We start from the raw sequence: 24,981 nt of genomic DNA, 5'->3' as shown, positions 1-24,981 counted from the left end.
TCAGCATCTACGATAGCAAATTTATGCCTTGGTCTTGAATGCCTCATCATGGCTGTAATGACACTCATAATGAAGGTCTAAAGTGAGCTGGTCAGTACCTGCATTTAGTCTCCATGTTGTAGCTCAGTTGCTTGATAAATTTCACTTTGATCACAGGCTTGGTTTTGGCTGACAGCTTCATAAGAAAATTAAAGCTAGGTGCAACTTGGTGGAACAGGCTCTTAAATTACAGTAGATGCTGCAGTGTTATTATTAGCTTTTTATCACCTCTGGTAGAAAAAGCTGAAATTACTTTTACATATTCAAAGGAAGGAGCTCTGCAATTGCAAAACAATGCTGTCACCATAAAATGTACCAACAATTTCCAAATAATCTATTATCCTGACATTAAGACCAGCACTAATTATTTCCAGTTACAGCTGCAGCAGACAAATGGAAACAAGAATGCTGTGGAAATGGGAATGGGAGAACTCCCGAAGTGTGAGAACTTGTGATGCCATTCTCCATATTCTGGACTCTGTTACTGTCTGCTATATAATACCAGCCAGTAAAGGGCAGGTGTAATATAACCCTTTCGGGATCAGGAGGAGGGAGTAATTAACAGCTCTGTAGCCTCCCTGGTACGTACTGTTCTCCCTTTTCCATTGCAGCCTGAGAATATGGTGTCCATACAAACCTTTTTCCCGTACACCTTCTAAGGGAAACTCGGCCTTAGGAGGCAAAAATCTTTTACCAGAAAAGGGAAGAACTACAGGAGTTGCAACTGAATACATCACCCTCCTAACTACTGAGTTGCGTTAGGGTTAGTCCAGCCTCTCCAGAAGACTCATGGGACAAGATTATGAGGGTTAACTGACGTGTTCCATTTCGGTTCTGCGATCGTTCTGTTTCTGAACGTGTGACTGAACAGAAGTTGGCCTTGGGGGCATGGTCAGAAATTGGTACTAGGATTATCTGTGTCCAGTTTTTAATTCTGCATTACACTTTGTGGGATCTTTGGGAGATTACATCTCCCTGTAGGCCATCAGAACTACTTTATTTCCTACACATTTTGTGCGTTCTGGATGTAAATTCTTCAGGCTGAGAAGAACCATACCCACTCTCCTCAAGAAATAACATTGGCCAGAACTTTCAGGAACTACTGTTATAAAAAAAGTGCGATGAACAAAGAAAAAAAATGCAGTAAAGAAAAGTCAGGAACAACTGTGAGACAATTTGAGATGTCAGGTGCCTGGAAGCCACGTTTACATGAAATGGCAACTCCTTCCCCCATTCCCAAACAATCTTTGTGTCTCTATACATTTGATGCACTATATACATATATAGAGAGAACAGATTATCTCAGCTGTACTTCTCTAAGGAAACCTATCACTGTATTTGTTTGGCTTTTGATATGCAGCTGCCATAGCAAACCCTGCATGATTTTCAGGAGCCACAGTAAAATTCTATTAGTTCTGAGGGCTAAAAAGTAAACCCACAAATATAACTGCCTCAGCTCCTGCCATGGTAAATGTCAAGACAGAGCAATCCATCTTTTCCTTGGGAAGAAATAACCTAACCTAACAAAGCTTGTGTGATTCAGCAGTAGAGTTCCATTAATCAGTCGGTCATTTGCAAGAAAAGGTTTTGTCACTTTGTTTATATTAATACAGGACTTATTCAAATGCAGACAAGCTGAAAGTATAAGCTTAAAACATGCCAAACATCTTTTACATTTCCTGGAAACATCTGTTTTTAGTCTAGTCCTAGGCACATGTTTGTGGTTGCATGTTTAAGCTTGTTTAGTTTGCCAGATACTTCGTACATACTGCAGCACAGCTGACATGATATCCTGAAACACAGCATGGAAGTATCTGCAAAACATGATGTTCTCCGTAAATCTGTTGAACTTCCATTGTAACTTTCATGTAATGAAAGAAACAACTATAAAGCTCTGTGACAGCCTTCTTCCATCACTGTATGGCGCAATTAATTAGTTAAGTTTAGAAATTCTGTACATGCCTCACTGGTAAAATCCAGAAGACTGAGAGCGATCCTGATACCGCATGCCTCACATGCTCAAAACTCCTATTAAACTTAATGGGAGTTTAGGGGGATGCGAGGAATGCAGGATTGACCTTTATGGTTAAAGATGAATGTGTGCTCTAGACTTCAAAGATTAGGTGCCCCTGCCAGTCTGGAGTGTGCAAGTGATCAGCACGCCAAGTGCCGAAGGCATCTGCTAAATATCACGCCACAGCTCAAAGCTGTAATTAAGAAAAATATAAACTGGCTCAAGGAAGAAAAATATTAGTAATAATTGAAAATGCTTCGGCTGTTGCTTTTGTCCTGATGATCTCATTAGTTTTGGTTACAGAAACAGTTCTCACACTGGCTGACGTGGGGCATGCTTTGTGCTCTCATTCTACCCACATCTTTCCCAGTTAAGTTTTATTGCTCAATACAAAGGTCAAATCGAAGGCTTAATTAAATTGTATATGGGGAAACTATAAACTTATTTTGGAAGGGAGTACAAAAACTTTTAAAGCCATCCCAACTCCTCTCCCCCAGACACTCCTTAATTTCTCGAGAAGAAAAAGAGCATGTGGTGTTGGCACTCTTTCCCTTAAGGGGAAACTGCACCTTTTCTTGCTTGAAAATTTGCATGTTACAAATACCCAGCCTTTTCATAAACTGCTAATTGTATTTGCAATTGACATTTGTAACGAGGATTTTAATTTAGCTCTGCAGCTCTAAACAGACAAAGCTCCATTTTGTAAAAAGACTGGATATGATCCTATACTAGCAGTAATCTAAGTTCAGCTTGCAGCAAGGATTTGAACTTCATCTGCTTAACTTTAAACAGAGCTTCTACCACCAAAATAAACAGTTACCCACCTGCTTGAAGTTAGGCATATGTCTCTCAGCCCTGAGGCCTGAAACTGAGAAGCAGCATCTCTCTGTGCTGAAAAAACTCACTGGTCATATATAAGCACCATTTACAGTTTCTCCATGCCATAAAGTGAAAATCACAGAGCTTGAGAGGAACGTCAGGTTTGAGTATGTTACAGCCTATGCACTACCAGCGCCAATCCCCAGGAAAGTTTACTCTTCCACATACCAAGTCAGCTGTCCCAGACAAGCATTTCCACACCACTGGGACTCTCAAAGCTCCCACTCAGCTGTTGTCTAGCCCTAGGGGCACAACAGTTCTCTCGATCCTTCGGTTCCCATCTCCAAAAGCCCTACAGCGTTTAGGTTTCTGCAGCTGAGTGTGCACACAAACCCCAAGGAGCTGTGTGTTCCTGGGGCAGTGTGACAGAGGTGGCCCACAGGTCTCCTCTTCACTGCCAGACCTCACCAGCGTAGGCTTGCAGGGTCACACCAAGACTGAAGTAGGCTCTGCCATGTTGCTACATGCCCCGACTACCTGGGTCTACCCTGAGAGCAAAGTGGCCCAAAATCCACTGGAAAGAGCTACTCAGATTAAGTTAGAAGGATGTCAGCAAAAAAGGCGAGACACTAGAAACTGCTCCGTGCCACTGAGGGCTCTTCACGCCTCCACAAGGAGATACCAGCAAGGGTGGGCAGATGGACTGCTCGCTGCGTAGGAAGCCGTCTGCTCACATTTCAGCATAAGTCGATGTCGTATCTGTAAGGAGTGGGCAGGAGAAAACAAGCCGCAAGTTCCCCTGTCACCAAAGAGCTCTGTGACTCGGGGCAGACCCTCTGGCTCAGAGCTGCCCTGGCCAGGCAGGCGCCTCCAACCCCTACACTTCAAGCAGCCCGACCACATCCCGGAATGTAATAATCACAAACGAGGCATCGACGTCCAGCGTGGCAGCCACAGAAAAACAATCACAAACATCTCTAAAAGACGTCTGGAAGGTTCTTTTCACCCTGCAAACGTGCTGCTCTCATCATTCCTCACTCTTTAAAAGCTAGTCAAATTCTTCCAGCTATTCCCGTTGCTCCCCAAGAAGCTTGGGCAGACGTGACTCCTGCCACAAGATTTTGGAAGTCACCAGATCCCAAAGGCAGCAGTGAGGATTTTAAATGTTTACTGTATTTCTGTCACTTCTTGAGCACAGACAGAACCTTATACTAAAAATCTTCTGAAGAGGTTCTAATAGGATATAATCATAACTGATGTTTAATTATAGAATAAACTTTGAAATCACTTCAATCCACATGTCATCTGATTTCTTTTAATCTAGATGACAAAAAAGGATTAGTTCTAATGCCAAAGGATAGTTCTGGTCCTCAGATCAATCAGTAGGAAACATTTGTTTATTGAATCTTTCCTATATTTCATTTCAGTCAGAACAGAAATCAAACGAAACTGTGGTAAGATACTATCCTGGATTAATCATTTTAGACGTAATACCGAGAGCAGTAAAGAAAACATCACAGCATCAGGCTTGCTTCAGCTCTGGTGTGGGAAGTTTAAATTCGCCTTTTCTCCTGCCCTAGTTTGGCAACCGTTCAGCAGGCACATCTCCATTTCACATTGCTACGTTTATCCGACCAGCCAGAACCCCAGCTCTATCACCGCTGACAGTTATTGACGGAGGGGATGATTAGAGCCATCACTCTACTGAATATCTGTAGCAAGAAGAACATGTTTCATGTGAAAATACCAAACGGCTTAAAAGCATTATCTTATTAGTAGCGTGCAGTGAAACTGATGAACCCTTATCACATTCAGCAGGATGACGAATACCCACATCAACACCAATGGAAAGGAGATATACAACCAGGGGTAAAAAAATAAACTTTTCTAATAAAATGTCTTACAAAATGAAGCACCATCCATTAGCATATGCATAAGATTGTGCTCAGTCAGTGTTCAGGCTGTGGAGCAAATTAAAGGAAGGAAATTCCTGCTTGGAGCTGGCAATGATCCCATTCCCCAGTTCTGTTGTGGGAGGGTGTGAACTGCTCCTTCCAGTTTTCATGGGAGACATCTACACCAAAACCACCAGGACTGAATGTGGCTAGACTGCTAACGCTGTGGTACGTAACAGACTGAGGGCTATAAATCTTCCACCTTTTCCAGGGTAACACCACTGCTAAACTTTACATTGGCCAGGGTTCTCCCACTTTGGCATATGGAAAAAAAACTTCTGCCCATAGACCACATATCAGATAAAAAAAACCCTTGAGGCACTAACTCCATCATGAGAATGATAAAAACATCATTTTTGAGAGTGATGAACATGGCATTGGAACTCAAAGGTCTGGAACTTTCAATTGGCTTCTCCCTCCACTGATGTGCTCAAGCTTGTCTGCCCTGGCGAGGCCAGCGACAAAGCCAGCGTGGTTCCCAAAGCCCTTCTCCAGGCTCCTGCAGATGCCTCCAACAGATCATGCATGCTAAAGGGCTGGGGGTGGGGGGTGGTAAGAAAATGTGTTAGTTTTTAAGGAGGAAGAAGCTGGACAGCATGAAAGCAGCAGGGTGTTACTGCAAGCAAGCGGAGAGCAATGGGAGATGCCAGATGAGGAAATTAAACGAACTAGAATGAACACATAAAGGACCATCTCTGCTTGTTTCCATGCACAGAACTGACATGGACATATGCAGAGCACTTCTTAGGTGACTGAGCATGCGGCTTGATTTCTGTGCGTTTCCAGCCAGCCAAAGAACTCTGACAGGCTCTCAGGCTACTCTTTGAGATTTTTATCAGTTATTGCCAATTCCTTTCTGTCATAGGAGCTCCAGTAAAGGGAAAAACCCACTGGAAGTTCATGAGAGCTGACACCGTGTGCTGCGATAGATCTGTTGGCACTGCTGCAGTCTATTATGCAAATGTACATCAGTGGACTTTGTAAAATATAAATTATGTAAATGCCCATTTAGAGACTCTTCAAAATGCAGATTACTTGCCTGATGTTTGGAGACAATTAACATTTCTGATGTGAACCTGTACTCAGGGACTGCTATGCTACAGCCTCTGGATGTCTAGTCCTACAAACCTTATTTTGCATGCAAATTCAATCTTAGTATGATGGATTTTGCTGTAGAAGTTGACTGTGTCATGATCTACTTAAGCCACATATCACTGACACCATAGGTTTTAAGGAACCCTTCCATTTACTATTGTGGCAGTGCTCCTAAAGATCTGATCTGGAATTTAGGTATACACTTCTTTATTTGAGATTATGAAGGGATTTTCTGTTTAGTTAAGAATTTGTATTTTACTTGATGGATAGCAAACATCTACATGTCTGCATGAAGCCATGTGGCTCATTCTCCTGGGGGAGTCAGGGTTTGAGTCCTGGTTCTCCATCTCTGCAAACCTTGGTTCTTGGCCCTGGGTGAGACTTGAGTCAAACCCAGAGTGTAACCAGCACAGACCAACAGGACTTTGGGCTTGACTACGAGCTCGGGCCATGAGCTTGACACAATAGGTCTAGGTCGATGCCTCAGGGTGCTTAGTACTCATTAGGAAGGCTGACCTCCCACTCAGGAATTAAATCAAGGAGTTAGATTTTCTTTTTTTTTAGAGCATACTAAGCATCTTGGATTACTCTCAGTAGGCTCATTCCTGGCACCTGAGATCTTACAAAAATCCAGGCCAAGCAACATGTCCTTTGCTAGAAAAGAAAACATAATAGAGTATCTACTTGGGTAAAGAATTTGGGGAAACTAGCTTTTCAGGAGTAGTAAACCCAGCATCTGTTGGACTTCATTAAATTCTTGTTTAACTTGAGTTGAGATGGGTGAAATTAACCTAGATACCTCAACAGTGCTCTTCCTGTTTGAAGCAGTTGAATCACAGTAGCTCACCAAGGGCGTCCTCCTACTTTATGACTTCAGAGAACATTTATTCAGAGATAGCATGCGAGGATCACATAATTGGAGCCAACTGATGGAGAAAGGGCCGCATACTGAGCTAGCTGGGGAAAAAATACCTAATTTAAGGATAGATTAGAGATCTGAAGTAAAGTTCATAAAGACTGGTGTGTTTCAGAGGTAATAGTATCCCAGACTGGCAGAGACAGTGCAAGGTGAATGGAGGAGTCTTTCTAACCACTGTTGGCTAAGCGGTATTCCCCGAGCCAGGAACCAGTTCCTACAAAAAACAGGAGCTCAGAAGACAACCTGCAACCTTCAGTTTTCTGTACTGGCCTATTTAGGCTTTTCAGGACATGGACAATGATTTCTGTGGGTCTACAGTAGCTAAGCAGCCTAGGGTCATGATCTTGATTGAGGCATTCATGCCCCACTGTCAAATCAATAATGGGAAGACATAAACCTTGATAATTAATGGACAGCGAAGAACAACACTGGACATTTTCGATTTAATTGAAACCCAACATTTACTGGTATCCAGAACAATTACCAAGTCACCAGCCATTTAGTATGGTTGCAGTCAAACCTTAAACAAGAAGCCCCACAGATCTGTAGCCATCTAGTTACAAATTTAGATTAAACCCATTCAAAATAATTGTAAGAGATAGGACTAATCATTTCACTGACCCTTCTCCAGCTCATATGCTGGGATACGCAGTAAACAACATCCCTCTATCAGTGACTTGGTACACTCAAGCAGTGCAGGCTAATGACACCCCCAAAGCGTAAAGCAAGGCAAGACAGGCGGTTGTACCAGGGAAGAGCAATACTCCTGTGATATGTCACCAAGCTGTAAGAACCTGTTAAGTGCTGACATGGCTATTCCACAAAGCAGCAGATATTGAGAGATGAGACTTAGCAACACCCAGAGCATTTATTTCTAGCTGTGGTGCGGGAGAAGAAAAGGCAGGAGAAGAGACAATCTCGTATCTGTTTCTCTGCAACAAATTGTTGCACCTCGCTGAATATCAAAAGGCAGTTTAGTTCTGCCATTGATAGCAAACGAAAAAAAATTACTGTGGAATGGCAGTATTTCTTGTAAAATACCAATCCTTGTTTGTGTAAGGATTACTAGAATATTGTTGCTTAAGAGAAAAAACATCCCCTGTATGTGAGCTGATGCTCAGTCTCTTCCACCAACACATTTCCACCAGTTTCCATTAAAACATTTGAAACAAATAGCTGAACTTCTAAATTATAATCCTTACACCAAGCTGAGTTTGAAACTGAACTGGAGCTGAAGTGTGCTTTGGACTTTGCTATTACTAACCAGTTACACAGGGATGTTTTTTTGCAAATAGATTTTGCTTAAACCTGAGCGTCTGTCAGAGCGTCTGAAAACCAGAAATAATTTTACCGAACTGTCTCCAGCTAGTGTATCGGAGCGTGGCAGAGCATGGGCAGGCAGCAGGCGAGGTGGCCACACACAGCTCGGCCAGACAGGGAAAGGAGAGGTCCAGGGTGCTGCGGTGGGGCACACGGTGACAACCATCTCCATCTGCACGGAGACTGGCAGGGTGTGAAGGGCCACAAGCGGGGCTCATCGCCAGTAAAGGGAGACGAAGGAAAACATATAGCTGCTGCTGAACGAGGCAAGGTGACAGAGGACACAGGAAAGCCTGAGGCATTTGAAGCCTTCTCTGCCTTGGCTTCACTGACGAGCCCATTGCTCAGGTTCCTGTGGCTGTGTCTGGGGAATGAAGTGTTACCCACGGTAGAAGATCAGGGAGTACGTGTTGATGCCGGGATAAGGACCGGTATTAGGGCTGCACAGGCAGCTGCCTATGGGAAGCTGTAAAAATGTTACTGAAGGTAAGTCTTGCTGAAGACGAGGCACACCGGAACGCTTTTGGTGGAGCTGACTCTGGCTTGGAGCACAAATCCACACGAAAGAAGCTTCTTCATCTCTATTTTCAACCTTCCGATGATCTATTCATTTTGATGAATCTATTCCATGCGAAAAGCAAATGAAAACGAACTATTCAGTTTGTGACTAAATTTGTAACTATCCATAAAAACCGAGGGTGAACATGTTGTAAAAGGAATATACATTGGCAGCTATTGCTGATGAAGCGCTATCAATAGGCATTAAAGCTGCAAGTGGCAAGGTGTTGGCAAAGTGAGAGGAATTGCTGCAGAAAGTAAAAAGCCAATCTGTATGATGAACAGAGTGTACGTAAAGTAGAGCAAATTACCAGACACACAGACACGAGAGCACAGAGGCAGGCATGGGAGCTGATTAAGAAGTCCTTGCGAAGAAATCTTGAAGGCTGGCCAGTTCCTCCTAATTCTCTGGCACCCGTTCCAGCCGCTCAGCTAGTGAAAAGAGCACTGTCTGTGATGTGAGCGTACACGTGGTCCTGTATTACAGGGAGATGATGGATGTGCCATACCATGGCAAATGGCTGCTTGCAACTGCCCCCCCACCCCCCACCCCCCCTTTCAGAACAATCCTGCTTTTCAAAGCCTCAGTAATCTTGGATAAATGCCAAAGAGGGAGACTTGAAAGGCCCGGCTCCTGAACTCCTCAGTGAGGAATAAGCTGGGCGTGTGGCTGGATGTACTGTGTGTCACTGGCACCTCGGGTGTGTGACATTTGGAGGCTCTGCTGCTGGGGTTTTACTTTCTGAACACCTTATCCTGTGCATTTGTACCCTGAGAGAGAGGTGATAGCCGTAAGACCTCACGAGCCTGTCAACTGCTGTTCTTCCTTAAAACCAGAAGCCTGATTTTTATTTATTTCTCACTTCCTGGGTTTTCTCAAGACATTTCTTTTCCCCATTTCTTTCTAATTAAATACAGTGGAACTCTGCTCTTTAATCTGCTAACTAGAGAAAAAAAAATGACTTTCTGGACAAGAATATGCATTACGGACCTCTGCTGGTTCAAATGGTGGAAACCTGCAGCAGCTAAGCACCCTCAGGTGTTTTGGTTTTTTTTCCATTACAGAGAAAATATGGATCATTTGAGGTTTGTCTCCAATATTGTTAATAATGGTGTGCGCTAGGGAAAAATTAATTGTAACTGGACTGAATTTGATATAACTGAAAGTTGAGCTTGGCTTACAGTCATGAAGGGACCAATCAAGCTCAGGGTTTGTATTGGAAGATTATTCTCTGCTTTACCTGGTATCCAGGAAAATTTCAAGACAGAAGAATCACAAAGATGACCAAAAGTCTGATTTGCACGCCCATTTGAAAATTACTGGTGCTTTAATTCTTCCCTTCTATGGGAGCCTGCTGTAAATGAAAGCTGAGTAGGCAGAGGTAGCCTGTTCAAAATTCATTACCATCTTTTTGCTTACACATGGAAAAGGAAAGCCCCCCAAATTACAAACATCACTACTTTAAGTGGGGATTTTGGATGCTGCAGCAATGGAAATAATAAAGCACACATGAGATTTTGATTGTTGAACTTCCTGTCTTCATTGCTTTACAGTAGAAATAATGAGAAATAGGCAATTGCAGACATCAGCCAAATGCTTTTCCAAGGGTGTGTCTAAGTAAGTTGTCTTGTTTTCAGATAAAGCAAGCATCTGTAACTTCCATCCCACTGAAATCAACACCTTGAAATGCATCTCAAAGAAAATCCAACTGCAGTGCTGTGGCAGGACCAGGGAGCGCAGCTTCCCAGTTTGCTCTGTGGTGTACCACCAAAGCAAGGCAGCAGCTACACTGTGCCCAGAAGCGCTTCCAGGTGGTGTTGCACTACATCTTCTAACCAGGTACCCCACAGCAGCTGGTACGGAGATGACTGAACACACTTGTAGCAAGGTTAGTATCTGGGACAGCTGTTCTTGGCGCATACTAGGGAGAAACCACCCTGCCCCCAACAGAAATTGTGGCACAGATGTTGTAGCTGCTGGAGTGTGAAGGCACAGGTTAGCATCAGCACTCGACATTATTAACAATATTGGAGATGAACCTCAAATGATCCATATTTTGTGTAGGGCGACAGTTTTGTTCTTTGTGTATGGAGTGGGAGAAGAAGGGGATATTGTGAAAGACAGTGTGGGGATGGCATCAGGATGGGAGGAAAAGGTACAGCTGCTTTCTGCAGCTTTCCAGTATGACCTGTATTTTGGTCTAAACCAGCACGGCGCACAGAGTTTCATTTTCCTTTAAAAAAATGTCTGGCTCTTGAAGTGGAAAGCACACTGCATACGCAGCCATGGGGCCCTTTTACACTCTGCCCACCATCCCCTAGTTAGTCTGCCAACTGGACGTAAAATGCTGCTTACCGCTGTAAGTACAGGGAGAATCGTGTCTGGCCTTGCACGGCTCTGAATGACAGCCTTAAGGTCAAGGCACTGCTGAAGCAAGTCTGAATAATTCCCCCCCACACACACACTTCAACCGCTACATGCTTCCCTTTCGTTTGGACAGCAAGACACGGAAGGCAACCGTGCCTTCCCCTCGCACACTGCGCCCAGCACAGCGCACGGCTGCTCCGCGGTGCCTGCTGGGTGGCGTGGTACACAACCACAGCCCAGCACGGGCAGGGAGGCAGAAAGCCAGCAGGCAGACTAGCAGATACACCAACATTCAGAGGTACAAGATACTTCTGACTCAGGTGTTACTGTGCCCTTATTTAGCCTTTAAGCCCACAAAATTAAAAATATACTTTTTTCAATAGCTCTGAAGCTGTACTGCTAGCGTATTACATGAATTCTAAAAGGTCTGCCTATAAAATATGAGTGAAAAAACGAATGCAACAAAACCCAAACAAACCCCAGTCTCACTCCCAGAAACACCATATCCTTTAAATCCCGGAATTCTTTAGTGGTGACAGGCATACTTCAGTTGAATTCCCAGTGTTTGGGTAAAATTTATGATACAGCAGCCAAGTAATTTATATTCTTATTTGGAATGAGCTTTCTAAATTCTGCTTTACTACAGATGCCAGCCTCTATACTATATTCTATCATTTGCCAGTGAAAGCTTTTCTTTAGAGTTAAGACATTCAGATGAATCACGTTTTCTTTGCATCTTTTTTAAATGAAAGGTTTCCTTGTCTCTGTAATTCCCACTCCCTACCCTCCAGTTTCTGTTGCTTTCACTGTACAGAGCCAGACTGTGGTATTTATTCCCTTACTTAACAATGAATAGTACAACATATCAGTGAGAGCCCTTCTGAAATCAATGAGACTTTTTACGGAGTATGGTACTACTCATTGTGAGCAGGAGTGTTTCGGTCTGGCCTGAAGAAAGATCCAAGATGACATAAGTTGAAATGAATACAGTTACTCACCACTATAATACACGTGTTAAGGAGAAGAGACCTGGGCAGATGGAAAACGATTTCAGTAGCTGCCAGATATTCTAACCCCCTCCTTAAAGCAGGTAACAAAGCACCCTGGGAGTTCTTAAACCAAAGCATTACTGTCTTGACACTAATTCCACCAAAAATAACGGAAGAAGTAACTTTTTACATTTCTACAAAGTCTTTCATTCCAGAGCCCTAACAGATGTTACACACAGTGGATGTGGCAGAACTCCTGGGAAGTAGTATTCCCGTTTTCCAGAGAACGGAGAAATGAAGAGGCTAAAGTGATCTGGGTGGCAGCCACAGAAGAAACCTGCCATTACCTTCAGAGTCAGCAATACATTTGCATTCTTCAGCCCAGAAACTGATGCAGCCAGATGTCATTTCAAGTTCTGACATCTACTAAAGGGTAGTTTTATACCTCCAAATCAACGTCAGACCGCGTAAGTAATGGTATGCTGGGTGCCAAGCTTGTAGCTCGCATGTAGCTAGCTCGTGATTCTTAGCCCACAACATTTGGTGGGGGGTTGTCTTTGTTCTGTTGTATAGCTCCAAGCACAAGAGTGTCCTGGTCTAACACTGGAGCTCCTGGATTGGTGGAAACCAGGAATATCTGGAGCAGGATCAATCATTTCCTGTATCTACCTAGGACATACCATAACTGAATGCCTGATCTTGCTAAGAATAAGATAGGCATCAGAAATAGAAAATGTAGAGTGATGTTACGGTTCTTAAACAAAAATTAAAAAAAATAACATCAGATGTGATGACACAAGTACACAACAGCTTCTTCTCTTGTCAGTTGTGGTAAATTACAAGTTGGAAGTATCAAAAGCAGTATTATAATGGGGGTGGGGAGCTGTCAGCAAACAGGCATGGCACAGTGAAAGATGAAAAAGCCTTCCCCAAATCATGCAGCCTCCTAGAAGTTTCACATCTGATGTGGTACAGGTTACAGTGAAGGTCTGATGAGATCAGTACTTTTATGTGTGTGGTGTTGATTTGGGTTTTTGTATTATTTTTTAAAAATATTTTTTAATATTTCCTACAATGGAAACAAATGGTACCAGGTTCCTGAAGCACTACTTGGCAGGCTCGTTACAAACAGCTGTTTAATTCAGACATTCTCAGCATCTACAAGAAGTCAGAAAGCCACCCAACCTGCCTGTAAAAAATGAAGTTACCTGATGACAACATATGCCTCAGCATCTGGAGAGTACCATGCAACATACACATCAAACCCTGTTTGCACAGGCTGGGAGAGGCAGTAGCTTGCGTTTTGGCCCACCTGCTACATTGTTAGATTATTAGCCTTGAAGTACACTGAATGATTACACAGTGATAACTTCATGCTTGACCGAGTATACAATGCAATTAGCATTTTAAAGCCATTTGGTACACGTCTGCTCTTACTGCTGTCTTCACCTTTTCCCCTGTTCTCGTATTTACTGATATTTATTTGTGTTTGCCTTAGCCTACGCTGAGCTATTGAATCCCTCCTTTCAAGTCAGCATAAATCCACAGCCGGTTCCGCGCAGGTAGAGGCACACTGGTACAAAGGGAAGGGTGGGCTAGACTTGGTTGTAAATGCCACTGCAAAATGGAAACCATCATCCACAAACGTTTGTCACGTGTTAATCGCTTTGGCCCGGGTTGTGTAAGAGACAGAGAACGGAGCTGTTTGCAGCTAACGCTCTCCAAAGGGCTCTGCGCCCAGCACGGCTGGAACAGCCTTACCTGATCTCGCACACCTGACGCAGCCAGGAGCACACCTGAACCCCCCGGTAAGACACGCGGGTTAGTATTGTGCTGGATAAAGGGAGAACTAAAGATGACGGAAGATCTGCTCGTACTCAGAGCTGAAGGGGGAGCTTTGATTGCAGCAGCAATGGGACAGTGACAGTGCTCGTGGCTGTATAGCCCGAACAGGCACAAAGGGCTTCTCCTCGCCACGCGTGGCACGGACCCAGCCTAGCTGTCAACCTTTGGCTTTCCCTCTCTCCCAGTCTCTTCACATCTCAGCTGTTTTGCCTTTTGCATGCATGAAATAATGGGTGCTTCCCAAGAGAGATGTTAAGGCCATAAAAACACTCATCACCCCCAAGTTTCTGGAAGGAAAATAAAGATTCTTTCCTCACTTATCTCTAAACAATTTGCTTTTTCTTCTGACAGTTCTGCTTTTCTGCACATCCCAATTGCTTCCCCTAATCACAGTGTTAATTTTCCTGTTTGCCTCAAACATTTTTGGGTGCCCTGTGTGCTTAAGGGAACAGCACAAGTTCTCTGAGGGGTAGGACACAGCCTGACACTTCAGTCACGGTAACACCCACGTGGTAACGGCTCAGCCTTTATCTGCGACAGGCAGCATCTGTGCAAGGAGCAATGCTAGTGTGCAGGGTGCTAGCACAAAGGCACCTGGATGGACTCCTTCCACGTGAAACCTTTCCACTTGTCTTGCATCCCAAACCAGAGAGAACATACAGTCTGACTCCAATTAATGCACAAAAATCTGAAGTATCATCTGTTTTAAAAGACAAAAGGTGGTCAAGATTTATAGGGAAGCTGGGTAACCCCCAAAACTCTCATCAATATCCCCTCTCTGTGGAATCGAATGGAATGGGCTTCCCCATGCACATGCACTACAGGAGGGACTGCCGTCCCGCACAGCCACAAGCATTTTGTGCCACTAATTGGCCAGGGGAAGTGAAGGAATTCATTTGTACACGTTTAAATGCAGCCTTTGGAATGTGCAGTAGCATGCCGAGCAGTCATTTCAATTTTACTTGTTTATGTACCTCTTGTAAAAATAATCATTTATGGTCATTATAAACCTGTTCTAATGTATATCAAATGAACAAATCAGTCTATTATTGCTGTCTCCGTTGGCCTGGTTTATTTGGCAGCTGGGTTTGCTAGCCCTGTCAGGAGCCAAGGTTGTCAGTCACCCCACAACCCGCAACTGAGATGGGCATTAAAAAGAGGTGGATGCAACACACAACACGGGCCGAATAGCTATAACGAGTAGTTGCTCACTCCTTTATGTGCAGGAGGCAACAACGGAGGCCGAAGGTAGGGTTGTTCGTACACCCAGCTGCAGGTACACACATCTGCGAGGGAGGCTGTGGTGGGAGGGTGAGCCTTGCTGCCTGGCCCCCCTCCTCTCGTGTGTACCTGGCAAGCAATGAGGGGTGCCCACATTGCCCTCAGTCCCTCCTGGACCGGAGCAGCACTGTATACCCCCCCGCCACACCTGGTGCAGAGCCCTTAAGCCTTGAGACCTTCAGCTGGACACAACTGGCAAGCAGAGGTTGGGCTGCATCCCAGCGGAGAGGCGGATTTGGATGTCTGTGCACTGTATGGAACGGTAAAGAGCTTTTTCTCACTCTTAAAGCAAAGGAATGACAGAAGTTCACGATCCCCATCCCCATCCCCTGATATCTTCTGCTCATTTCCTCCTAGGGGTTTAGGGAGGGGAAGGCTTTTGGTGACAAAGTGGCAAACCAAAGAGAGGGGAAAAAAGTGGGGAGCAATGTGTAAATCAGAAGAGAAGCTGGATGGGAAAATCTCTCCCTAGATACTTCTGGCATCTCAGAATATAAATTACTTACTCTTATTTATACTGAAGAGGTGCCTGGAATAATCTGGGGAGAAATAAGGGCCTCTGACTCGCTTAAAGTTAAAAGCATTGTTGAGAGGAAAGCTGAAGGCACTTTTTGCTTGTACCCAGCAACTTCTCTATGCAGTCTGATGGGTATCACATTGTGTTATGCATGAGCACAAAAGAGAGCACAGAGGAGCCCAGTCCTTTAATAGAACCTCAAAAATAAAAGAGTTTTGAAAGGAGATTTTTTCCCCCGCTTGAAGTAGTCACTGTATCTGCTCAAAAGAGTCCCTGTGGGGACATAAACCTTCAGAACCCTCCAGTAAAAGGCTCCATTGCATTTAATCCTTCTTGAAATATAACCTGGGGTGCCAAGCAGGAAAAGAACAAGGACAATGGAGAGAAGAAGCGAACATACCAAAATACCCCGGACAACAACCCTGGGCTGTGTGCCAGCATGAGAAGTTTTCCCCCAGACAAACCTGGGTGGGTTTCAGTTTTCTGTGGGAATGTGACCCCAGGCAGAAAAACCTCAGACCAACCATATTTAGAACCTCTACTGCTGCCTGCTTATTTGCCTCTATCAGAGATCCAGTGCACACCTGCAATGCTTCTTTCTTGGTCTGGCTCAGAAATCAGCACATTTGTACAAGCAGACAGAGTACCTCTCGTTTTTATCGCCTCTAAGAAAAGACGTTACGAGATCCTGCAGTTCTCTGTATTCCCGAGGCAACATTCTGCACAGTGGCATTTCCCGCTCAGCATCCAGCTCAAAATGAACACAGACAGGTATTTGCTCTCATAATTACCATTTGATAGTAGAGATTATATTCTGTCCTGAATTTGCCATCTCCCTCTAGAGCAAACTTGTCTGGATGACTAGCATTCATTAGAAATGAACTTACCAGTATTTTGACTCAACATCAATTGTTTCCTCCCTGGTAGTTCATATATATCTTTCTGTTTGATGGGATACAATAACTCACATTGGCATTTGAAATAATAGCGTCACCAAACCTCGGCGATTCACGGGATGTGATTTGCAAGTGCTGCAGCAGAACACAATGCACACATTGCTACCTGCTGACGAGTGTAATGTTGCACGCTTGACCCCCAAGCGGGAAATGGGAGCCTACACAATGCCACACACTGCAGGAGCACTGAGAACTGAGGATGAAACAGATAAGAAGGATGTAGGTGCAGCCAACAAGCCCCACTGCTCTCTTCCTTGCTTGTTACTATTACTGCTCTGATTTGACTGTAATTTCCTTTGAAGGGGGGGAGCACATGGTCTTTTGCTTTTCGAGTCTTTGGGCCCTGAGGCGATAGGAAAAGCAGTCCTGTAAATTTGGATCGCGGTGTCTATGGGCGATGCCTTCTTCTGCGCTGTCTGGGAACCTCAGAAAAGCCAGACTGAAGGATCTCCTAAGGGATGCTGTGGGATAGACCTGCCTATGACAATGACACCTCCGACAGAAGGAAGCCACCACCCAGCATGGACGTGTTGCCAAGGCCACGCAACGCATGCAGGAGGACAGCAAACCTGCTGTGCCTAGGAACACTTCTTGTCTCCCGAGCACCTCCTTAGCAAACCAGACTTCAAAGCAACACACGGCACCTCCCCCAAAGAAATCACATCCCTAACAAGCATCTCCTCCTGCCAGCTACTAAGAAAATCAGCACTGCAGATAGTCAGAGCTATTTTAAACCAAAAACCTGAAGGTACCACATTTGCGGGAACACTCCTCTCCAGGCTCCCTAGGGAGGAGGGTATTGCGACAGGGAGCTTGGTGGCCTGGCCAGACCCCACTGTTGCGATCCAGTAACCAGCTGCTCAGCTTTACCAAATGATTACGCAGCATCAGCGAAATAAAGTCAAAGTTCTTCCAGCTGATACGGTGAACATTATGAATGAGGCTACAGGAGAGATGCTGTGTGTCACTCGTGTCTAACAGTGACCCGTATGTAGTTACTGTGTTTGTGGGGGACAAGACACTCTTGACCCCAGAGCTGCCGGCTGAGCCAGAGGTAGCTCCCGGAGTTACAGACACAATGTGATCTAGATTAGACACTGATCTAATCTCTGATACTGTGGAAGGGAATTTACCTTCTTCACAAGGCTGTGGAGAGAAGAAAATCACTTTGTAACTGATAGATGCATGTATACTACAGTGACAAGTCCACACAGCTCTGCAAGCGTGTTCTACATCCTTTCCATCGGAAAGGGATTTAATCCTGAGGAACTGTCACTGAAAGGTTTCTGTGAACAAATGTAAGGAGTGTTCCTTTTCCTTCTTAACAAAGAAAACAGAAAAAGCACTGGAGAGATTCTTAATGTTCGGTGATGATGGACTGGGTCTTACTGACTCTCGCCCCAGGTTTCTCATGTCAGCATTTGATCAAAGAGCTGGTTTTCTCAACCTATAGCGTATGAACTCTGCATCTTTCCTGTTAAAGATAATTGCATATGTAGGGAGATGTAAGGAGGGATTCTTCAGTGCCTGTGTCAAACCTGTGAGAGAGAAATCCTATTTTCTAGCAATTTCATAAGCTTCAATGAAATATGGAAAGTTTTGTACCATACAACTTTTTTTTTTTTTTTTTTTAATATTGTTAGTCTCGTACATTACAGGAAAACACTGTCACAGCATATTTACTATATGTAAGTAGACCTGCTAGCTGAAAAGTCTTATCTCTGGAATAATTACTTTCTAACTGAAAGCAAACATTCATCAATACACCAAAAAAAAATCTCGTAAGTTTGATTCTTTGGTGTAAAAAACATCAAAACAATGATAAACTTGAATAAATGAACTAAGGCAATAGACAACTCTTCCAAAACGTACTTTTCAGAGATTTGCTAATGTACTGAAAGCAAGAAAATAAATTAAGGGTCACATCTGCAGTAAAAATCAAAGAGTATTCCAGCATATATTTACAAATATTGAGGGAAACATTTTTTTACTGAAGCTGTCCAAGAGTTTGATTTTATCTAAGCCACATTACTGAAGAAAGCATATTTTAATTAAAATCCTTACTGCACCAAACTTCTCAAGTCAATACTTACATCCTATTAACGTCAAAGAGATGCACTTCAATGCTTTGCTGAACAGGGACGGTCTGCTGAGTTTAGGACACATCTGCAATGAATCAGCGTCTACCAAGTCAACTGAAATCTCCTGACAGCTCGTCACGGCGTCTGAGAGCCCTTCAGAAATGTGAGAAGGTTACTCACCTACAGCGGCCTTGCTGGCGATGGCTCTGCGCACGGGCGCGCCGTGCGGCTCGGAGCTCTGTCCCACACGCCCTCCTCCCCCTGGAAGTCATTCCGAAGTGTGAGCCCTACTCCGCCACCCTCCCACCTGCCACCCTACTGTGGCTGCCTAACGCCTGGCGAGGAAATAAATGGGCAGAGGGCCTCTCTGCGGCTTTCAGGGCTGCAGACAGCCCGTAGTGACATGAGCCACACAGCTCGTGCTCCAGGGAGGGCTCCCCTCCTCCCTGAGGCAAGACCGCACCTTGTAGCACTGGCTTTCACACCTGGCTTGCAACTAGACGGTTCCTCTGGGGAGAACAGAACTCTCGCACAGGGACACGAATGGCCACCGAGACGGCTGGGAAGGCTTGTGTGAGGACAAAGGTGCTCAGCACAGGAGAGGCTATTTCAGCCTAGAGTTACGAGGCTGGGAGTGAAAACAGGTGGTTGGATTTCCTGATGCGGATGAAACTTGGCCGCGCCGCTGTATGGGAGCTGGGGAAGGGATCTAAGAGATCCAGTCTAGGAAGGAAATCATCTAGGACAACTAACCTGGATTTCCTTCACACAGCTGGGATAAGCAACATCAGCAGAAAGGTAACCCTCATGGAAAGCCAAGTGGCAAACAGGTTGCTTTGGCCTCAGGTATCCCCCTTTGAGTGCCAGAGGCACTTGTATAAGTGAAAAGGGAATGCTTCATTGGACAGGGGATATTTCCTTAAATCCAAGCTCAAAAAACTAACTCTTAATCAAGTTTACTTTTGGTTTGTTGCTGACAGAAGACACTGGCAGACACTAGCTCTTATGTTGTCATTAGAAAGCTAATGAATGAATCTGGAAGTCTCAGTAAGCTCTTCTTAATGAAACAGAAGAATTAAAGAAGAAAAATGAGGATGCATGAAAAAAAGTGTAAATTCCACTGAAAGGGCAAAATGAGTAGTAATAAAATGTTTCAGTTGCAACTATTTGCATGCACAAGATTAACTGCCACAAGAAATAAAAAGCATGTAATTGCACCCCCTTCAAATGTTAGTGCCTACTTGTATGAGGAAAGGAAAAGAAGAATTGGACAGTTGCAGGCTGAATCACCTCTTAGCTGCTTCAAGCTAAATGCTCCCTGGGTTCAAGGAAAAGATTCTTGCCACTTAGCTTTGAATCAAAGATTTTACGATTTTATTACATGTGAATACACAATTCCTAGGATTTCAGCAAGGATTTCAGCAAGGATTTCAGCACGCTTTCTTTCCAGCCAGCCAGCCTCTCTCCTCCTCATTACCAGCTGTCCTGTGAGCCCGGACACTGCTGCCTGCACAGGCGCAATGGTTGGGACGGGACTGTGGTAGTACCAAAACCTTAGACCAGCACAGCACATGCTCAGAGTGGCTGAACGGCATACACCTAGTATGCCTGATGCTTTCACACATATTCGTGTCCAGGATATGTGGAGCTGAAGCAAAGCAGCCTGTCTTTAGAGGCACCGGCCGAGCGGCAGTAGGGCTAGCAGAGTCTCAGCATCTGTCAGGATCGGGCCCATCCATTTCTGAAACACGGCAGGCCAACGAAGTGTCTCTAACACATCACTCCTCGTTGCTGGTCTCTGGTGACTTAGAAACCAGCAGTTCAGAGTTCAGACACAAATCTGGCAGAAAAGCAGGAGCTGACTCAACGAGCTGCCTTGGGAAACGGTGCCCTTTTGCAAGCCCGTGCTGGCAATTTCTGAGGTGAAGGAACCGTACGGCTCACAGACGGTGCAACTATTGTTGTTTATTTTTATCACCACAGAGAAATAGAACTTCAGTTGAAGAATCTGCTGAAAATATTCACGACCATTTTCATACCGTCTACTTGAACTTAAAACATACCCTTTTCTGCTTTAACAGCACTGCAAACTGAAGTGACAGTCGTGGCTGTGGAAGCTTTCAGGTAAGCAAGAGCTCTCTCAAGTTCACAGCAACAACCAACGTCCTCTTACTGTGGCCCTCCAACGGTCTGTTTTGTGTATAGTTTAATAGATTAGTAGGAAGAACAGTTTAGTAGATTAATCAGGTTTTTTCTTCACATGTGATTCTTCACTAAATGTGTATTTCCCCCACCATTTTGTCTTACAAAGATGACAGTGCTCTGATAAACAGACTGACTTTGTATAATTCATGCAGAGTTTCAGCAAACGTGGTTTCACACTTCTAATTGCTTCTTCTTCACCCCTGTAGTGCATTCAGACCAGTAACTCCTGACCCATGGAAATCCAAGACCAGATCTTGCTTCACTAAGCTTTAATAAAGTCTCTGCACAACATTTATAAACAAATCCTAAAACAGACACAAAGTATGTGATTTTAATGGTCTGAGGTCATATTACTGTAGGTGCATAGCTCACAGTTTACAGGAGCTGCTGGCTGGCTTGTTTATTCAAATACGTGATAGTGGCTAATTTTGTTTTATGTGTCTGAGTTGGGCTGGGGTGAAGGTCAGCTGGAGAAGACAGCCTGGGGCTAGGGATGCAGTTACGGCGGGGGTTAGCGAGTGGGGAGGGAGAGACAGAAAGCAGCAGATGCACAGCTTATGCCTTGGGAATGGGGGAACAGAAAAAGTGAGTGGAGAGCACAAATGTGGCGTACGGGTGAAGGTACAGGAACTCCAAAGCCCGGACAAGGGGAGATGTGCTTTCCAAACTCATCTCCAGCAGCAGGAACCACAGCAGAGAGAGCCCTGGGCAAGAAACAAGTGGCAGAGGCAGAATAAAGAACTGAGAAAGAAAACCCTGGAAAAGGCCGTGGGGCAGCACCGGGGGGAAAGGAGACACAAGAAAGCAAATGGAGGGAGAACGGAGGGAGGCAAAAAGAAAAAGGGCAGCGAGAGAGTTGCCAACAATAGGGCAACTGTTGTCAAAGTGGGGTGGCTGTGACAGAAACACTTCAGCCTTTTGATCCAGTTAATGACATTTAGAGACTTCCCTTACGCAGACAGACGTGGGCACGGGGCCAGGACAGAAACACGGGGCCTGATGTTGCAAACCTGCCGAGCGTCCCGCTGGGAACGGCCGCTGGCTGTGGGAAGAGGGCTTGTGGTTTCCACCTACGCAGTTGCTGTGCTGTGCTGTATTTCACCTTAATGCCAGGCCAACTCCCAAGAAGATGTGATACTCAGCACCTCTGAAATTAATGCTGTCTGAAAATGCCAAGGGGACAGTTTGTTCTTTATGATTTTATTATATTTCGTTCGGTTGCTGGAAGGGGTCTGCTGTGCATTCGCTCGGATACTCCTCAAAATCCTGTCTGCAGCTATAAAACTCATTTGAAAATTGGGCCCATAACACAGATTTGCATGATTGCATTCTGGCCTTCAAGTTTGAAAATGCCGACTAAGTTCCTCAGGATAGCGGTGGGAGACTGACTTCGCTTCAGTATTTCTGAGAATGCTGGTTGGTTTAATAATGGTAAAAACTTCTCCAGCCAGGATGAAAAAAAACCCCAAAACAAACCAAAAACATTACCTCCACCTTCCTGTATAATACATGTTGAGGTACTTCGTGCTGAAAACTTTTCCAGAGTAATTCTGAAGTGGACAGCCTGGTGCAATGACATACTACATGCTGGCACTATCATTTCCCAGACTACTATCAGGTTATGTACAAACCAGCCTGCACCATTTAAACTCAGAAGAAGAGGTAAAGGCAATAAATCAGACAAAAATTACATCCTTATGCATGTGTCTGCAGAGAAGCAGGTAATGGAATTCTGTTTGTTTCCTATAAAAGAATTTTTGTAAGATTCATTTCCGCCAATCTTTAAGAGAACATAGAAAGCATTGTGAAGAATTGCATATCCAATACTATAAAATTTTTGCACGCACACACAAATACATGAGTATGTGTATACACATGTATATACACATACAGATAGAAATTGTTTATCTTCAACAGCTACAACTTAACAGATCCCTAAAAGGTAGAAGACTTACACTCAGCAAGTGGATACTCTGGGTTTGCCATTTAATACCTGTAAAGATTTGCTATAGAATCCTTTTTTTCTTTCAAAAAATCCTCATGCAAAGCACATTCGAGCCACCCATTTAAAAAGAAACTGTCTACTTGAGATAAGCTGCTCCCTACACATTTCTGCATTTATCAAATATGACTTAACCGAGAAAACAAAATGAAAATCTATTAGCTGCAATTCAGAGTTGTGACTGCAGTGTAATGGCTTCATTATGAGCGGGATGATAAACATTCCCAACCGCAGGCTCCGCGTTTCAGAAGCAGCTCCCGAACAATAAGCCTCCACCGCAGCAGCAGCTCTCCTCTTTCTCCTGGGTTGTACCCTCAGGGCCACAGCGCCTGACGCCCAGCCACAAGGCAGGGTACGGACCCCAGGCTGGAACTCCCAGGAGCTGGATTCCCTCCCCTGTCCCTGAAGGATTTCCCTGTAGCCTTGGAAAAAGGAGCCATCTTCTCTCTCCCTCCATTCCCAGCACAGGTACTCTGGGAGAATAAATGCGGGGGCTACGAGGTCCCCTTGTGTTGCAGCAACAGGCCATGCAAATAGCCGCAGACGGGAAGGATTTATGCCATAATGTAACAGCGGTCCTTGTTTTCTACGAATTTTCATTAGCCTCCCCCCCAGGGGGTCTGAAGAGATATCGCCGTGGTTAGAGGGAGCTGCTCGCTGTGGACCCTTTCGGCTGAGCAATTAGGGAGCTGTGCTTCATTAGACTATGATACGGCCCAACGCAGAGTACCAAAGTCCATCCCTTCACCGCCGGCCCTGCCGCGCTGCTCTGACAGCCCTGGTGGCACACGCACCCCCAGCACAGGGCCAGAGCCGGCCTGTGGGAGTGACGGACTCCGCGGGCTTCAAAGGCAGCGGCTGCAGAGAGCCCTCGTTTGTAGGCCGTGTGTAGAGCGAGGTGCAAAAATACATGTAGCATTTAGCTGCCTGACATGTGCTCGGTTTGTGTTTGACTTGAATTAATTGCTTAAAAATCCAAATATGAATCTACTAATGGATTTGCCTGTAAATTAGAAGCTTTCACAGCAAACACGGGCAAGTTATTTACTACCCACACAGAGCTCAAAGCAGACCTTTAACAGTAGCTAGAAGGCCAAGTCCTGGGCTAAAACACCACCAAGATTATGTGCTTTACAAATACAGAGTAAAAAACCCTGCTCCTAATCTGAAGAACAAACAGGGGATTTATTCGGAGAATGCTAGAGGGGCTGTGGTAATGCCAGCAGGCTCCTGCAGCCGTCCTTGTGGAAGGTGATGAAAGTTCAGACTCTGCACGCTAAAGCTTTTAGCCTAAGTCAGGACAAAAAGAGAAGACAAGAAAAAAAAAAAGGCAGGAGCTGCAGAAGGAACTTTAACCTGCACAGTTAGAACTGACTACGGAATACAGCAGGCTGCTTTAGGTAAGCGTGGCATAGAAAAAGGCTGAGTTTAGACCCAGTCTGCCCCAAAACACAGTGAGAAATTAAGTTAAACCACATTCCCTCTTTGTAATCCTGTTGCTTTATGTTATTCCTTAGATAATAAACGGGTTCTGCCCTGGAGCGGTGCTCCCCTGGCACTGAACTCATGCTCACACTCAGGTTCCCACCTACAGATGCAGGGACACCCTTCATTCCCTACAGCGTAACGCCTGCGGTACCGGGCAAGGTGTGGTGCTGCCGGGCTGGCCGCTCACAAATGTTTCTTAACTTGGAAATTAAAAGAATCTCAGTACAAAGATGCTTTTCTTTCTTAGATTAAAAAAATCCAAAAAACAAATAACCCAAACCAAACCTGTCTTGTTTATTTCTTCCATGCAAAGTATGTATTATTTAAATTAATTTGCTTTATTCTACGCTGTCCATGACTGACATTTTTGGAATGTTCCACTTATTTCTAGAATATAATTCCTCCAGCTCTCTCTGTTCCTCGTTGACGTGTGGGGTCACTAACACCAGCCCGATGTGTACGTGTTGGTTAGGCACGCCTGGACAGTGGGGTTACCTTTCTCAAAATCCCTAGTCCCTGTCACACTGCGA

At 44.6% G+C, this 24,981-nt stretch overlaps 1 protein-coding gene across 4 annotated transcripts in view; it reads right to left on the bottom strand.

The window, feature by feature from the left end:
* The window catches only part of LOC308072596 (glypican-5-like), a 394,857-nt gene that overhangs the window by 8,382 nt on the left and 361,494 nt on the right, over nt 1-24,981 (bottom strand). For 2 of the 4 annotated variants that reach the window (XM_080409680.1, XM_080409681.1), the window contains one exon: nt 18,769-18,909. The exons of the other annotated variants lie outside the window; for them this stretch is intronic. In XM_080409680.1, the coding sequence (XP_080265806.1) occupies nt 18,769-18,909 (141 nt within the window). The remainder of the gene's footprint in view (nt 1-18,768; nt 18,910-24,981) is intronic. 4 annotated transcript variants of the gene reach the window in all.

This window comes from Falco punctatus (assembly GCF_963210335.1).
Source record: "Falco punctatus genome assembly, chromosome: 13".
NCBI lineage: Eukaryota > Metazoa > Chordata > Aves > Falconiformes > Falconidae > Falco > Falco punctatus.
Note: the sequence above shows the minus strand (reverse complement) of the source record. Positions and strands in the feature narration are given on the sequence as shown.